The sequence below is a fragment of the Tinamus guttatus genome, unplaced genomic scaffold, assembly GCF_059628265.1.
Source record: "Tinamus guttatus ecotype Peru unplaced genomic scaffold, ASM5962826v1 Tinamus_guttatus_pri_ptg000376l, whole genome shotgun sequence".
In the NCBI taxonomy this organism is placed as follows: Eukaryota; Metazoa; Chordata; class Aves; order Tinamiformes; family Tinamidae; genus Tinamus; species Tinamus guttatus.
The window spans coordinates 498,512-516,797 of NW_028288910.1; the positions used below are offsets into that span (position 1 = coordinate 498,512).

An 18,286-nucleotide genomic window follows, 5' to 3' on the forward strand; every position below is an offset into this window, starting at 1 on the left:
AACCGAGTTCATGCAACTGAGACTTTCCTGTTGGAAAAAAACATTTGTTAAGTTTTGATTAAATTTCGTTTAATTTTTTATGTACAGCATTAGTTTTTAAATATTAAGCTAAAGAATAATAAATTCATGCTTTTAAATAAGAATTAGGAAAGAAATTAAACTGAGGAAATGACAAGGACAATCTATATTATGTACTGATGCTATCATCAATTAAAAAAAAAATCTAACTATATCAATGTTTTTTTCTCAGGACAAAGCATGAAATTTTTCAAAAGATAAAGATATGAAACTGAAAATTAAAACTGAAAACCAAACTGAAAACTAGGAAGAATGCAGCAAAACTGTCTACCCCTCAAAAAGAATGCAGTTAGATATAGAGCAAGAGACAATTTACTTGTTAGACAGATAAAAAAACACCCAGGTAGCAATATTGCCCTTCATGACAGGTTTTTAAACAGATCACTAACGCTTAAGAAAAAATATTAACTAGAAGGCATAATTTAACTATCGTGTGTTGACTAGCTGAAATGGGTTTACATTCTGTTGGTGAATGAAAGTGGCAGAAGGGTGAGGATGGCCATTCAGGGCCACGAGAATGCAGGTTCATGCATGGTGCAGCCACTAAAACAAAAACGGGGCAAAACTGGCTGAGAAAGTTATCTCACTAAGATGCTATTTTATGTCTGTGAGGACAACACTTAATTTGCTGGCCCTGACATAAGTAGGGGGCAGGGAGGGAAGGATAGGGGAGTATAAAAGAAGAAAAAAGAAAACATGGTCAAGCATTCAAGCTAGATAAAATTCCTGTAAGCCTAAGTGCACATAAAAATTCCTGTAAGCCTAAGTGCACATAAGAAAAACCAAATTTGCTTAGGACGGAGCTGTCACTACTGGCTGAGCTCACAGATAAGCCCCTGCAAAAACCACCCTTGAATCCGAGCTAGAATTTTGGCTTTAAAAAAGTTCTCTGAGTTTTTCATTTTAAAACATATTAAAATTAATGGATGAGTTTACCAAAGAACACAGATTTGGAGTACGACAAAGAATCTCAAGTACATCCAAGAAAGACTCATTAATGAGTCAGCTGGAGAACCAGAAAGGATCCAGACACAGAGGTCAACGAAGGGCAAGAGTTCCAGGCAAAGGCTGTAAATCAGAGCAGTAACCTGCGTAGGAAGTCGAGGTACTTTTTCAGAGCTTTATCTGTGGAATTATTACAATTTTTCTGCCAAAGTGATTTTGTTCTACTTGTTCAGTATACAATGACACCTAGTGGTCCTACGTTTTTCTTTTAATTAGTTGATATCATTTGGCTGAGAAGCAAGTTTTTGCAAATTACATAAGAACTTGTATGCATTAAGCTATTTAAGTATTTCTTGCACATAAGAAATTCGTGCATTGAGGTAAATATTAGGAGCATTTTGTTTTAACCTAAGCTTCCAGATATTAAATACATCTAACTTTTACTTTGTGAAAATTACTGTTTACAAAAGTACCAGCAGGTTCGACAGACAAAATTTTGTCTCTGTATTGTTGCTGCTTATACACAACAAAAGGTAAGCAATTAGTTTCATAACCGTTTCAGCTGCATTCGATACCATGTAGGTTATATATTTGTTTCCACGCCACTGAAGTACGACTCCAACACCAGGAACACCTGTTAGCCACATGCTGGTCATTAGGAGCGCACTCTGTGTAACTGCTTAAATTTTGGCAATGCTGTCACAAGTCTCACTTTTGTTTTCTCTTGCCTTAAAGCATTCTCTTCTTCCATCCAAGAGGAAAAAAAATCTACAAAATATATTATTTGTAAATTCAGATATTGACCATCAAGCCATAAAATATCTGCTAAGAATCTTTTAAGCTGCATAGATACACAGTATCCTCAGGGCACCTCTTCCAGTTCGATGCAACATTTAATTTTGAATTGGTGCAAATCAATAAACTGTCCTGGACTTGACACAAGCAGAGGAAATTTTACTTTGCCTTAGGTGGACAAGCAAGGAATGTAAGCCAACATTTTTTCTGGATCCAGCTAAGTATAAATTCCCCCTTTAAGTCAAGGTTACCCAGGAAAGATGATGTAGTTATGAGAGTTCTCCATAGCCCTCTAATGTTACAGGGTAATATAAACTACAATATGTCTAATAACATTAGCACACAACTAATGAAATTTAGTCATGTTCTATATGATTCAATAATCTCATAAATTAAGAAGTTAGACTTGTGTTTGTCTCCATGGTGAATGCATCACGCTATGACCAGGAATGTAGCATTACTGCTCCATGTAGACCTCAGTTTTAGCCACATATACAGAAAAATTCTGCAAAGCTGAATTCAGTGAAAGACTGGTGAAAAGATGATGAACAAGAAGCTAACTTGTTTGGCTTGGTATTCCAGTTTTATATTATGCAATCTCTCTGCTTAGAAGCAAGAAAGTTTAGAACGACATTCTTCTCATCTGAAGAGATTTAGAGATGATCTACTTAAACACCTGGCTTCTTTTTATATTAGAAGTGTAAATGGGCAACCTTCAGAATATATACACAATAATCAAATAATAACAGTATGAAATAGTTACTCCTTATTCACCTAGTTGTTAAGAAATCTCTTCAGCCCCTATATTTAATACACAAAGAAACTGGAAGTTTTCCAACAATTTTCATTAGTAAAGGAGACTGAAAAAGTAGTTACCTACTCCTCTCTTGCATGTTAATCATGACAGTAATTAATGGGGGAAAACATTTCACAACTTTGTCTTAAAACTTGATACAGTCAATACAACTGTTTCCTAACTTTTAATCTGTACTTCTCATTTTACCAATTTTATTATTGGAATTATATTGTTTAAAAAAAAAATCAAATTGCTCATTTATACAGTAAGTGAATTTTCAAGATGCAGACAGTATTTTTGAAAGTGAAACTGACAGCAGCAGGCAGACCTTTGTCGAAAAGGAGAACATGCTCAGGCAAGCTCAGCGTAGCTGTCACACCTAAATGTAAAAAGCGTCAAAACTGACCTCCAAGAAAGCTCTGTAACCATTTGTTGCAGTTGTCTAGCTCACGGGCATGAGTTCCTGAGGGGAGAGGCTAATCCTTTGCAGACAATCAAAATGGATGTTAGCATTAAGGAACTGACAACACAAACTTCTCACAAAGAACAAGACCTCCACAGAAGTATAAGTATTAGTGATTGCTAATGGTACTGTTAAGCAATCATATATTCTATGAGTATTTTGGGAAGGCAAGAGTTGTAAACGGAGTTACAAACCAAATTTCAGTTTCTATATTGCATATACATTCATTTAAGCTAGGAGGCTAGCACATCACTGGTAACACAGGTAGATGATTTAAACGTATATTAATGTAAGTCTTACATAGACTTACACAGTGTAATACCTAACAAATGTATTAATACAAGCCTAAAAATATTTGGTTTCTACCAAGTCCTTCAGTTATCAAAAAGTAATTTTCAGTGCCTTTTTAATGAGAAATTTATCAGAGATGTTTCTTAGCAATGAAATTAATCGATGGTTCAAGAAGGAGCTGTTGTAAATAATCACAAAGTCTCTTAACAGAAGGCTAAGAAGTTATAGAAAATGGGGAAGTCAAGAGTTGCTCTTAACAAAAGTCATTTTCTGTAGTCAAAAACACAAGGGATAGCTTCAAGGAACTTGCTTTGCATAGCTGAACTCTTGAGGAGATTAATTGTTTAGCTGGCATTATGCTTAAGTTACTTTCTAGATTTAAATTTGCATAACTTGTAAATGTGCATGAGTAAAAATTATCAAGTACATAAATAGCAGTAGTCTTCAAAATCAACTGATGAGTAGTTGGTGATGAAATGAAATGTCTGAACCCAAAGGTTCAGCTGAGGAGACTTGGAGGGTGAGCACAACCCCAGGGTGGAGAAGCAGCGGGAAATACCCCTGCTCAGCCTGCCTGGACTTGTTCTGCCTCTTGAGCTCAAGCCCATGAGGATGTAGTGGGTGGATGCCCATGAAGATGTCTCATGAACTGAGAAAAGCAGTGACATGAGCACTATGATCTATCTCTCTTTCAAGGTTGCCAAGTCAGGAATCTGTATTTCAGATCTATGAATAGCAGCAGAAGTTATACTTGCATCCTGGAGTACCCTGAAAACGCTGTACATTCAATACCAAAAAAATCTATGACCAAGTGAATTTATCAAATTTCAGTTTCTGCAGTGCATGTGTACCTCTTATGTATTCCTGTTAGGCTAAAATTCTTGTTGCAACTAGCATATCTCTGGTATCCCCACTTCAGCAGCCCTTAAAAGGTGGAGTAATAAAGTGTCTAAACTCTCTATTACCTCATTGCTTAGGATCCCTACTGCAATTTTCTCTACATTTATACATTCAGTTCTTTAAACAGCTGATTTATCAGTAGAGAAAGCTGTAAATCTGAGCTATTCAAGGTTTTATGGCATATATCACCCGTCTTGAAATAGGATGCAGCTTTTCAATTCTGCAGATAACTCCTAGTTTGTTGCTCCTGGGAAAGAGCAGCACCACTTTCCAGCAACTCTTTTTGATTGAGTTAAGAGTCTCTGGACTGAAACAGTAACTCCAAAACTTAAAAAAAAAAGAAAAAAAAAAAAAAAGGCATAAGGCAGGAATTCTGAGCTTATCCAGCTTTAAGTGGTTATAAATTGTACGAGATCGTAGTCTGTGCTGTGTTCAACAGCTTTGCGATAATGCATTAAAATTGAAGTGTCTTAGAGCCCAGCCTTCAGATTCCCTTTGAAAATAATAGTAACCACGAAGTCAAAAAAAATACTAAAAGCAATCTTAAACTTATCACAAAGGAAGAAATTGTACTTTTTTTAAAAAAAATATTATTTACTTGAAGAGACAACTTCTCAGCACTACGCCTAGGGATTTCTGGTGAGTCTTCAGAAAAAGATGTCTGCTTGCTAATTACTGCCTCCTCTCTTAAGCTCTGAGAATTCAAGAAAATAACTTTTGAAGATAGTAAGACAGGTTTGTCAACACAACTGTCAATACAATCTTAACAGATGCACCTTGCTACAGTCCAGCAGAAGAAATACAGCACCGAACAGGTAATTCTTTGCCCACAGAAACAACTTTCTGTGATTTCAGGGTTGCCGCTTATTTTCTGGCATCTTAATCTCAATTTTTAAAAAAAAGCTCTAAAAACCTTTAAGATGGATGTCCAATACAATGTTTGAAAGTAAAAGCTCACTTTTTTAAACACCTTAAGGTATGTGCGTGCTAAGATACATTTTGGAATAGTGCAGTTTTACAGCTTAAAGCCCAGCAGAGGGGGACGTATTGAATTCTAAAAGCAGTTCTGAATATTTTGGGGTTTTGGGGGGATTGAGGGATATTGTACTTGAAGTTGTTTTTGTTTGTTTTTCCATAGTGGAGCAATTTGATACTAGTCAGATTCAAAATTGCCATAGCATAACATCTAACTGGATTCTGAATTGAAATTTAAGACTAGCTGCACTCATGAGTAATAGTTCTAAGAGAAAATACTGCAAGATGTCTGCAATACTCTATACTGGAAAAACCTTCCAGGTCTCCACACGTTACCATGAAACTTGAAATGAGGCATTACCTTCGAAAGCAGAGAATCCCAATTGTCTCAGTTCCCTAATTCAACTGCTGATCGTAGAATACAGAAGAAAAATCCTCTGAACCTTTGTGGAACTTCAAAGGGCTTTATCAGTTGAATCCAGGCTTAGTCACACATTCTGAGGATGATGGTTAATTATGGCAAATTCTTTATAAATTTTCCTTTTTGTTTACATTTTCTCTCTGAGATCCTGGATAGTAGTACTGTCTTCTTATTTTTTCAAGCTGTACAAAAGACAATTCTTACAGGAGATGCTGCTTCTTTGCAATAGATTCCACTTGCTCCATTTTCCAATCACATAAGTGCCCTTAAGTCTTGACATTAGAATTTAACTTCCTATACATATAAACACATATATGTACATATATACATATATATATATGTATAAATCTACCTAGCTGCTGTTTGTATCAATAGAAGATAAATATTTCTGTTTCAGATTTTTTGTGCTACCAGTATTTGAAGTAAATTAAGAGTAGCTACCGCAATCACTTCCATTTCTAATTCCTTTAGGCTAATACAAAGAAATTCCTGCCTAACAGAAATGTTACACTATTTTAAGAGAGGAAATTTATTGGGTGGGGTTATGGCTGCAACAAGAATGGTTTCAGAATTACATTACACCATCATAAAATTCTAGATATGACTTTGTCTATAGTCCTTGCTTGGCAGTTATAAGGCAGTGGCTGCATTTCTGAAGACTCAGAACCAAACTGCATTGGTTTCACTATGAGCGCAGCATACCTTTGATAACACACACATTTGTAAGCCTTTTTTAAACACCCTTAAAGTGATTTTTTTGTTTGCTTTTGGTAATGAGCCTAGAAAATTTTTGAGTAATGGATGAGTATCGGCAGGTTATACAGTAATTCAGTGTATACCTACTACTGTACAATTTTCAGTACTGCCAATCTGTATAGTTTCTTTTTAAAAACTAGATTAACTGATTAAAGCAACCACAGCTTACAACTTTATCGTACTACCCAGTCCTTATGCATGGCACCGATTTAGGTGATACACAAAAAGTGGTCAGTACATTATGTTTCATTTAACTCTTTCAGGCCTCACATGATTATAAGTCTTGTGATAGCTGTAACAATGTATTACTATATATGAACATATAAGAACATAAACATAATGTAATATTTTAGATGAAAATTTTCTAGGATGAATGTTTGAATTTTCCCAAACATGAATAGCCCTTCTAGGGCACAAACTATGCTAAACTGGTAAACAATATGCTTTTCTCTATATGCAACATAACTTGTCCTTTAAGTACTGAATTTAAGCAAGCACTAGATTTATAACCAGTGTATCCAGAATGCCAAGAAACAGTTAAAACAGCCACTTCTCCTAACCCAAAGTTTTGTGGTGGATTACAACAGTAGCAGACAAAATCTCTTAATTCTGTACTTTATTTGTCCTATTGAAAAAGATTAATCAGGACTAGAGCACCACTCCAATTCCTTTCTAAACTTCTAATACATCACGAAGACAAAACAGACTTGCCATATAAGGCAAATTTCACTTAGTAAAATGAACGTAAAGGTTGAGAATTGTGAACCTTATTTTACAGAATACAGCTATATTTCAATCCCTTAAATTGTGAAGCATTTCTCTCAGTGCAAGGGGAGTGTGGACAAGGGACATTGAAAGTATTTCACCAGCCAGAAACAGGAGCTGCAAATTTGGCATGTACAAGGAGTTCTTTTTAGCATCATCAGCACAAGGAAGAGCAATGACTAATGCAGCCAGAGGAACGAAACCAATGACATCATGGATGTGCTTGAAGGAAAAAACACATGAGAACAGATTCAGTCTAAAGAGGAAAATGCTTACTATTACTAAGAGGAAAATACGTACCATTTAAGCTTTAAATAAAAACTTATTTTCTATAAAAAAAAACAAACAAAAAGCTAATTTCAGGAAATTCCAGCTATCATTTTTCCTTATTCAGTCTTCTGTTCTAACCCACTTCTTATCATTCCTGTTATAACTAGCACTAACACTAACTGTAAGATTCAAGCTCTTTTTTTTATAGAGTTCTAATTCTGTAAACTTAGTGACAACTAACTGCTGCAAAAGTAAATTAGGATTGAAATCAGAGGAGAAGTAGCAATGGATATCAACCTGTCATTTCATAAAAACTAGCTTGGAAATTGCCTAATTCTTTGTTTCTGCATCTGACCCTGCCTGCTTTGAAATGTTTATGTAATTAATTTCTTCTTCTTCTTATAAAGACACTAAGACTACAATTCTACTTTATATAACTCACTAAGCAGCAACACAAGAAATCTTTCCATTTCGCTATGCTACCTCAGCTGTATCAACCCCTTTTCCATTTTTCACTTTTCTTGCACTAGCAGGACAGTGCTCACACTTAGCATCTTTTGCTTCATCAAAATGATACTATTCACTTTTTAAGCAGTAATACAGTAAATAACAGCAAAAACAAGTGATAAATTTGAATCCCTTTCGAATTCTCCATAGAAGTAGTGTCCAATTCAACTTTAATTTAATAGCATGCCCATAATCTTCTCTCCATGTAGAACATGACTATGAATGCTAATTCTACATAGTACTAGACCTTGAAAACTATATATACAAATAACCAATATTATTGTAATCTTACTTCTACAAGACACACTATAATATAGTTCATACAAGTCACAATTCCATGTTATTGCTGCTTTTACTTAATGCTTGCACTCATATCTCATTTCTATCCCTCATTTTACCAGCTGGCAAATATGGGGGAGGGGAGCAAGTATCAAAAATACTCAGCTTTATGCTGTGCCTTCCAAGGAAAGTGTTAAGCTAGGTGCAAAATAAAGAAAGTAATAACACACATACACAAATTTATAAGACCACAACTGTCCAAAGATGAGGAAAAAAATTAGGACTAGCCTGTTATACAACATTCAGTTGTTAGCACAAAACTACTATTCTGCATTCTGGAAATAATTTAAAAGTAGCCTTTGTCAAGCTGTTTGCACATCTGTCTAATTTTAGAAGCTTTCTTAAGGACATTCTTTCATTTAGTACAAGAATATGAATTGAGTGCAAATCTAGAGTCATTCTGGCAGTCACTGTCAAACTCCATGTATAAAGTAGGACTGCTTTAACATTACTGATACATTCTATGCAAACTATTTCATTGTAAATCACTCAGAATTCACTTTTCTAGTAAAAAGTAATTATCTTCTCCTTCCCTACTTCCCTATTTTTCAAATGGCATTAAAAGCATTAATTACCCTTAAAGGCATTGATTACAATGTTAGTGTTAGAATTAACAAAACAATAATCATAAATTGTCCAAATATCTGAACGAGGTCAGTATATATTTTCCAATGACAGAATGAATTTTGAAACTGCACATCTAGTGGCATTAGTATATCTGATGTTGCTCTGTATTCATTACTGCATGAAGCTTAAAAACTGGAGAGCATCAATGAGTTTTGTATTCTATAAATTAGTGCAAACCTTTTATTTTTACATGATATGTTACTTGAACAGTCTTCTTTTTTTTAATCACACCTGTTTTAATTCTTCCTACCATACAGCTCAGTTGTCCTTGACCTTTCTATAACAAACCTCTCCACCACCAATTTTGGCAGGGTACATCTCCATTTATAATCACAGTAGAGCTTGTGCTCCACTCAGTGCTTTAGCTCTAATATGGTTGTGCCTCATTAGGGAAGCACAGCTCAACAACTGGGAACTTCTAGCTTATCTCAAAGAGCCAAGAAAATCAGCTCCCCCTCATTTCCTCTTCCATATATTAGAAGAGCAACTCTCATTATTTCCACAAGCAGCAGGTGAAAAACTTGACTGAACCTTCTGGCAACATAATCTTGCCATAGGGTAAGACTTACTAGCACATTACAAAATGCTGTTCCAGTCAGTTAAATATATATATATATAGATCTATGAGTATGTACGTATATAAAAAAATAATTGTAGCTGTTTTTACTTGCTTAAGGTTACATAGGAATATTTTAATTAAACTGTCAAACATATTTAAGTGATACAATGCTCTAATACAACAAGATTTTTTAAAAAACTATCTATTTGAAAAAAGGTTCTGAAGTTATTTTTACAACTCATAGAAATAGTTTGTAGTACTGTCTTTTAGCAGATATTGTATTCAAAATCTTGGACACTTTATTACTTTTTCGATAACCTTAATCTGCAAAGTATCTGAATGGGAGTTGCCTATGAAACTGTCCTTTTTAAAGGTTTGTATTTTGAGGTAAGTGAGAAAATGAAAGCCAATTTCAGTAAGTGCTGCTAATACTTAAAGTCCAGGCAATATGCATTGCTCCCTAGACGTGCCTACCCTAAGGATATCCATAACTGACATTCCTTCAAGTTCTCCCTATTTATTTGATAGTCCCTTAGAGCCAAATCAGCTAAAATAGAGAAGACATGACATCTTTCTGGCCTCAAAGTTAATCTGTTTGGAGAAATCGCTACTGAGCAAGAGCAAACACACTTACCTTCTGAGCTTTGCCCAGCATGGTCAGAACACAGAACCACACAAGATCTCTGTACCAATGTTTCAAGGCAGTCAAAAAAGCTAAACGAGTATAAATTTGTTATTTACAGATACACAAGTTAGGAAAGTTGAGGTAATAAGTGTGGGAGATAGGATAAGAAAAGTATAGTGTACTAAGCACTGCAGCAAAATCCAGCATCTTGCTGCTATTTTTTTCTAAGTGGTAAATTGCCTTTTTTTTTTCTTCTTTTTTTTTTTAATTGCAGTTTCTGCCTTTGTCAAACTCACAACTATGCACTGAACAGCCATATATTTCTGAAGTGCTAAAAGCACATAGCAATTTATAAAAAACATAAAGCATGTAGCATTAAAACTTGCAGGTAACTGAAGTGAAGTCTTTCTCCTGTTCAGTACTGGTAATATGCTTTAGTAACCAAAACCATTTTTGAACAAGATTTTCACTTTCAATTACTTTAGTCTAATCATCTATTCTCACCCCTAAGAGTTCTTTGTAATGCTATTCAATTCATTATTCCAATTTAAAATATGCTCGGAGAGGCAACCCATAGAACAACCTATACCATGACCTACCAAACTTCTGAAAAATTCAGTCTGATATAATTTTTCAAACTTTATTCTATGACATTCTATGACTGAAATATGCTAGCTCATAGAAAGACTGGAAAAATGGTGGGAGGAGTGGGGAGAGGGAAAGAAACCAAAACCAGAAAACAGTCTTCTGAAAAGCAAGTATTTTCCATTGAATAATGCTAACTTTGCTAGTAGGAGACTAACCAAGCAACTAGAGGATTTGTTATTCTAGGTAAGATATCTTCTCTTGCATCTTTTTCATTTATATTAATGAATATTCTGTCACAGATTGAAAGAGTATTTCATAATCATTAAGGTACTTACCTCAAGTCTATAATAAAAATGTAGTATTTCAATCATAGCCTACTGGCATAGTAAAAATCAGAAAGGTACGGCTTATTTTAAATGTTAAATTATTCTGACTTGCTATCAAACTAGAACAGACTAAGTTTAGATTCGCCACAGCAAAAGAAAATGATAAGTTATGTAGAACTGTCACATATTTCCCAATGAAATAACTTAATTTGAAAGACACTACAGGGAAGAAAGGGACAATCCTTGTGGTAGCAGTACATAGGCTTAGTCTTCTGACATGGTCTCACTAAGTTCTAACTACAGTTCTTAGTGTTTGGGCTTTGAAGTTCTTCTGCATTTATGTGGAAAACAAGGCCACAACTCCCCGCTGGCAACTACGCCTTTTTGTATCGCATAATCAATAGAATCCCCTTAACAAAAAACAAACAAACAAAACACACACACCCATAGACTATGTACAAAGGGGAAAGACTTTGCCGCTGTCAAAAAGTCTGAGGAAACAGAAATCTCAGCACTTTCCTCTGTAGTTCTTGCTAATACTTTACCCACAAAACATCTAGTAGAAAGAAAAAATGGTGGGAACTATTACTTTATGCCTTAATATTGCTTACACATCCCCCTCTTCTCATGTTACAGGTGAAGAACAAGAAACTCTAGCTTTTAGGAATAGGTATGTTCCATTGATAACTAGCATTCTTGGAAGTACCAGGAGAAGAAAACAAGTCACACTTGGAAAAGGTTGGCTGTACTTCCTCACAAAACTCACAATTTCCTTTCCTTCTTTCCAATTTTCCAATTTCTTTTCCTCTTTCCAGTGAGAAAAGAGAATACCCTAACACTAAGCTTGAGATACTTCTGTATTATAATTTCTGCCTAGATCAATCTTTGACTCTGCACTCTTTCCCTTTTAGAAATCGACCTAAACTGCTACTTTTGAAGAGCAACTCTGGGGTGGGGGTGGGAGGGAAGGCACAAAAAGATCTGTTTTGCTGGAGGTATTTGTTTCCTGCCTAAAACACAAGACACAGGAATAAAGTGTTAAGAGGGAATAATAAATTAGCATACTGATTTCAAAGCAGATATATCCTCTTTTTGTGGGTGTAACTGTAAAAAAAGGACTGCACGAGAAGGCTTGAGGAAGTGAAGCAAACAGACCAACTTATCTAGATTTTTTTTTCTTTTTTTTTGTAGAGGGGAACTGGAAGCTCCTTTGACAAAAACAGACCTAAAATAATCTGTATTCAAAACTTTTAGACCTTGAAATGTTTCCCATGTTCACCAATTTTCTAGGCTGTGATCCTCCAGAGAAATTTCTGGACCTGTTAGCAATAGTAGTGAAAAAGTTACAGGTACGTGCATGTTTACTCAATTTAATTAATATTTAAATATTCTCATCAAATACTTTAGCTCAACATTTTAAATAATTCGTTTTGGCACATGCCGAAGTTCTCCATTATAATTTTAAATTCAAATATTAGTATGCTTCTCGTTAGGCTGCCTTGTAAGTAAAAAAATGTATGTAGCAAGCCTTACAATTTTGAACCCAAATGTGGATTTAAATGCTATTGACAAATTCTTTATTCTTTTTAAATTAATGTTATTTTTATTATACAATATCAGTTGTAAGCTGTAGTTTTACTACTTTTTTCCTGAAACACTTAAATTTAGCCATTCCTTGAAGCCTCTGCAGTAGTTAAAGGCACAAAAAACATACACTTCATGTTTTTCATGCATTCCATTTTTCCAAAAGCTTAATTTCAATATATACATATTTCTATAGAAAAAAACAAATAAAAATACATCTCTGTATGAAACTGTAGATAAAAAAAGCAGAATCATTAAGATTTATATATTGATGCACTTTTATCTGGTATAAGCAAGTTGTTGAATCTCTGCCACGCTTAAGCAGCACAATAATATTGGGGTTTATGGTTTATTTTACTACACCAATATTTACGTGCTGCTAGGGCGGAACAAGCATCACAACTCTTCTATCCATCCACATGTCAGGAACACAATTTAATAGCAGAAAAAAATGTGTAAGTAGTAGCTTCAACTGTTTCTCTTCCTTAAATTTCTAAAGCAGCAAATAATGATTCGCATCTTTACTAGAGCATGCAAACCATGATGTGCTGCTAGAGTACTTTAAGGGCTCAAATACCAAGACTCAAAACCTAAACAGTATTTTACATAACTATTGATGTGATTCAATGTATTTTTTTCCTTAAAATTCCATTCATTCATATACCTACCTGTAAAATTAAGAATCTGTTATGGTCCAGATCAATTCCATGGCTTCGGAGAAGAATACCAACATCTTTGAAAGTCTTTTTCTTTCCATTAATATGATAGACAGAAGAGTTATCTCTGTAAGCAGTTCTAGATACACAGAAATTACTATCAGGAATGACTTCATAATCATCTCCTTCCTGTTTTGAGGAAAAACAAAGCCAGAAAAACAATTAGTATTTCTCAGGTTTATTTCATATTTCACAATTAAGCATAGAAATGCTATCAAGTTCAGCTTTTAAGTCAACTGCACTCTAGGGTCCAGTAAAAATGGGAACTCCTGCAGCTGTATACTTTACCAAGGAGGGAAAAAAAAAAAAAAAAAAAGGAAAAAAAGAAAACTTGAAAACCAGACTGAAAATACTTTAAATTGTTTAAAATTAATGGTCTCATTTAATGTCTTTCCCATCTCTAATACAAGCTATTGCTTTAAAAATATCTAATTTGTTCTCTTCACTACTGTTTCAAATTACAAAAGAAAAGGCTTACTTCAAATGCTAAGTGCCTGTGCTATTCTAACCTTTAAATTTTACATTAGGAAGTCCTGAAAGACTTAACTACTGTCTGCATTTTTAAACTCCTTTTTTATAGTGCTAGAAAAAGACTACTTTTAGCTATATGGTCCTAAAGAAACTGTAGGAGATATAAAAGCAAAGCATTAAATAAAGATGTGGCAAATGTGACATCAACACCTTCAAAAACTCTTAGACTTACTTCAAGTGCAGCAAATAAAATACAGCTGGTACTATACTTTAAAATATTAAAATTGATTCATGCTTCTTTTAACAACTTAAACTGGCCTACCATTCTCCCAAATTAACCCCTACGAGCATAATTAACTTGATATCTATTATATTCAGGAGTTGTATCACATCATAAAGTTAGCTGCTGGGTACTAATAAGAAGTCAAGTGAAAAAAAATAAGTAAATTTACTAATTATTGAATCTGATTAATTAGGGTACAAGAAAAAAGTAGGAGTGGTGTACAAAGAAAAAATTTTTTTTGTCAAAGCCTAAATATTGTCATTTAATTAAAAATCTTGAAACCCAATAGATTTCCCTTTTTTTTGACTAACCCCTAATTTCAGTCAAAATAAATGTGTACAAAAATTAAACATTTAAAGCAAAAAAAAAAAAAAAAAGAGCTTGCCCTATAATCACAATAAATCAACAAAACTGTACAGCAGTTTTTACTAGTACATAAAGTGACAAAAAAAAAATCAGGATTTTTTCATTTGCCAACACTTCTTTTCTTTCAAACGAAACATCAGGTTCAAAAATACTTAGTGATATCAGGTGAGGTCTAGAATTTTCTATTAAAAAATCTATGTTAAAAATTGCAAGTACTTTATGGCACACAAGTGTAAGCATGCTGATTCATTTTGTATTTTTCTAAGTGTACATTGGGATAATTTAAAATGTTAATTGGCTCAAAAAGTTTTGCTTAAATAGTTTTTATTTCTTAAATTTATAATACCAGCAATATAGATTAAGAACCTATAACATGTCCACTTACAAAAAATATTACTGAAATTAACAAAATCCCTAAAAACTCATACACTTAAGGTAAAACAAAAAAGACAGAACTCTGAAAGGATTTCTTGCTAAAATGATTATTCGATATTTCTAAATACTTTTAAAATACACATGTACCAGTTATCAGTCTTGCAGAAAACAGAAAAGAATCCTTACTGATATTTTAAGAACTACACCACTTGATAGAAGAAGCTTAAAGCTAATTAACACCAAGTTGATGTTTACACTCCAAAGGTAAAGTACTCAGGCTATGAAGTTTTCTCTACACTGAACTGAAATAATAAAATGTTAACTTTCAAACAACTTGAAAATTAAAATAAAACTCTCCACTGTTCCAAATAGAAGAATACATACCTTGTCAATGATCTTTTGGAAGTGGACTTCCACAGAACAACTCTGGATGTCCGTATGTTCCTCAGAATTATGGATAAGCACAGACAGTTTTTTGGATCTGATTTTTTGTGCCCGATACCCAAAGACAAAAAGCATTGAATCAATGACATTGGATTTTCCACTGCCATTTGGCCCAATAATACATGAAAAACGCTGCATAAAAAAGAAAAACAATGATATTCAAATTGAAATAGATCCTAGCTAGTATGCATCACCCATTTCATCTGTGGACAGCTTAAAATACAATTATTTCTAGTATAGGAAAATACAGAGTCTTTGATAGCTTACTTTTTACTGCCAAAGGTAAAGCAGCACAGCCCATAAAAAAAGAAAAAAAAAAAAAGAAAACAACAAAAAAGAAAAAAAAACACACCCAACAAAATACCTCAACTTAGTTCAGCTTTATGAATTTTAAATTGTTAATTCAAAACAGTATTGCATTTAGCAAGTATGTTTGCAAAGAAAGTTTCACGATTACCCTCTTAAGTCTCCTGTGGGCCCTAAAAAATATTCTTATTTTGCAGAACCCCTAAAAATTCTCTAGCAAACAAAAAAGAAAAAAAAAAAGGTGCTTTTTAAAAGACTTTCTGATAAATTAGTTGCACAGTATCATAAGATTACACTTAAATGTTTTCTCTACTGTCCAATAATTAAAACATAGAATATCACTACGAAGGAATTCTGAAAGAAATATTTTTCAGTTATTTTGAACTAAGCTTATGTGAAAATACAGTAAGGAATATTAACATACAACAAAGTCTTACCTCCATTTAGAAAATACTTAAAGTAAAAGAGAGATACCTTATGAAAAGGTCCCAAAGTTTGCTCCCCTGCATAGGATTTGAAGTTCTGATTTACAATATGAGTTATCATGAGACGAGGAGCACCAGGTTCATTGGTCATTGCTGGTGGTGGGGGAGGAGAGATGCTACTCAAAATCTCTTCTAAACTTCGATTATCAACTACCTCATTTGAGGCTTCTAAAAGACATCAAAAAAAAAAAACAGAAACAAAAAGCCAACTGTAAGTTTTCAATTGCTAGCCACCTTTTAAGATGTTTAATTCAAAAGATAACATTATTTCTACACGAATCAAATACATACTTTTGTTCAAAATTATTAAAATGAACAAAGTGAAGTTAGCAATCTTCTTGTCATGAGTTGAATCTTTCAGTAGTAGATACTTAAAGATGCCCCATCGATTCACTACTGGGTTTGTTCTTTCATTATGCAATTCTTATTCTAACACTCTTTAATAGGCACTCTGCAATTACAATAGCTACAACCGTCACAATAAGCCTACAAATCTGAAACAGGCAAAGTCTTTTTAATTAATAAGTGCAAAGCCACATTTCAAGCGTGCTCACAAGTCACTGCAAGATCTGGGGATCGCTGCACAATGCTCTGAAAGCTGTAATGACAGCACAACTACTCTGCAAAGACAGGAAGTTTGTTACGAAAACAAACTGGCCCCCTGGATATCAGCTAGTTATAAGCAAAGCAGCTTTTCAGCAGTTACTAGCAACTCTTTCTTCAAATAGACAGTAGCTTGTCACCAATTTCAACATATTAATCCATTTGTCAAACACCTTGCTTTAATAATTGCATATCTGGCTATCTAAAAATACACTAACTTCAGCCTTCCCAGACAACTCCAGAAAAAAACTCAACTCAAAAAGGAAAAAAACATACACTGCTTTATGAAAAAGAAAGTCAAATCATTTTAAGAGTTAAGTAAATAAACTTGAAATTTATTCCATTCCAAGAAATCCCATACCGTTGGCTGTGCATAGATTCGAAAAATCCTTCTGTTGTACCAAAATCTTAAGTACAGTGTTACAGATCAGGAATATGAAATATAAGATTTATTAGAAGAAAGTCTACCAACTGCTTTTGCACTTGTACTAAAGCACTGGTCCAAACACTTTAACTCTTTGCAAGCCCTCCTTACCATTTTAAAAACAATTTAAACCTGCCAAGAGCCAAGGCTTTCAATATCCCTTTCTAGAAGAGAAAGGGCAGGGTATTTGGAACAGCTTGCAAATTCAACACAACGCCATTAATCCAGAGGCCCTAGTATCACGTTTGCATGCCACCAGAATCATAAGACACAAACCTACCTTGTGGAGGTACTTCAGCACTCTGTCTGTCACCACCCTTGTCCACATCCATGTCACTGGTGGAGTCCTCTAAGGGCTTTGTGCCTTTCATCTGGGCTGCTGTAGAGGTTTTGGTGCTCTTGCTTGGCATGATTTCTGTTGGCTGTTCCCCTTCAACTCCAAGCAATCAAACTAGTGAAGGGATCTATCTCCTTTGCTAACACAAACAAGAAAACCCCGTGATCTAAGTATCGAGCTGCAATCCCCTGAGGAAAATACCTACATGAACATCCAGATGTTTGACTGATTTTGAAACCAAAGTCAAGATGTATTTTGAAGACAAAACTTTGAGTTTGGAACAAAACTAAAGCTTAGCCTCACAACAATAGATTTGAGACCATTCCCCCCAAACCGACAGACCTACCCTAATCTGTAGAAACAGCATGAATCTACCTACTGAAAATTCATACAACCATACTCAATGCCATTACTTCAATCAGAGAAAGCAACTGTGATGCTGGGGGCAAAAGAGTTAAAGACATATTTGCAGTAACAAACTGAGTAGCCATATGGCTCTGGAAGCATGCTTTACACACACCTTTCAAACCTGACACACATTTTACTTTTAACACTCCACATCGATTATTAAGAAAAAAAAAGCATAATTCAAGTAAAGTCTCAACTCTGAAGCAGTTTGGATCAATACCTTCACTTTACAAAATATAACACAACCACTACTGTTAGCATTCAACATTTAACAGAGTAAGTGAAACAAAATACCTTAATCTAGTTCTGATGTTAAAGTTATCTGATCAAGAACAAAACATTATAAAAGTCCATCAGCTGACACTTAAACACAGCAACCCCCCTCCTCCCCCCCAAAAAATATATATATATAAATATAAAGCAAACCATGATGAGAAAAGGCAAAGCAAGGCAACTGC

General features: G+C 34.3%; 1 protein-coding gene across 1 annotated transcript in view; it reads right to left on the reverse strand.

Moving 5' to 3' along the window:
- Nucleotides 1–18,286, reverse strand: part of SMC4 (structural maintenance of chromosomes 4) — a 37,378-nt gene that overhangs the window by 18,920 nt on the left and 172 nt on the right. Inside the window, exons 2-5 of the mRNA XM_088530452.1 lie at nt 17,364–17,559; nt 16,046–16,224; nt 15,206–15,397; nt 13,279–13,455 (exon numbers count right to left, since the gene is read on the reverse strand). Of these exons, the coding sequence (XP_088386578.1) occupies nt 13,279–13,455; nt 15,206–15,397; nt 16,046–16,224; nt 17,364–17,493 (678 nt within the window). The 5' untranslated portion in view covers nt 17,494–17,559. The remainder of the gene's footprint in view (nt 1–13,278; nt 13,456–15,205; nt 15,398–16,045; nt 16,225–17,363; nt 17,560–18,286) is intronic.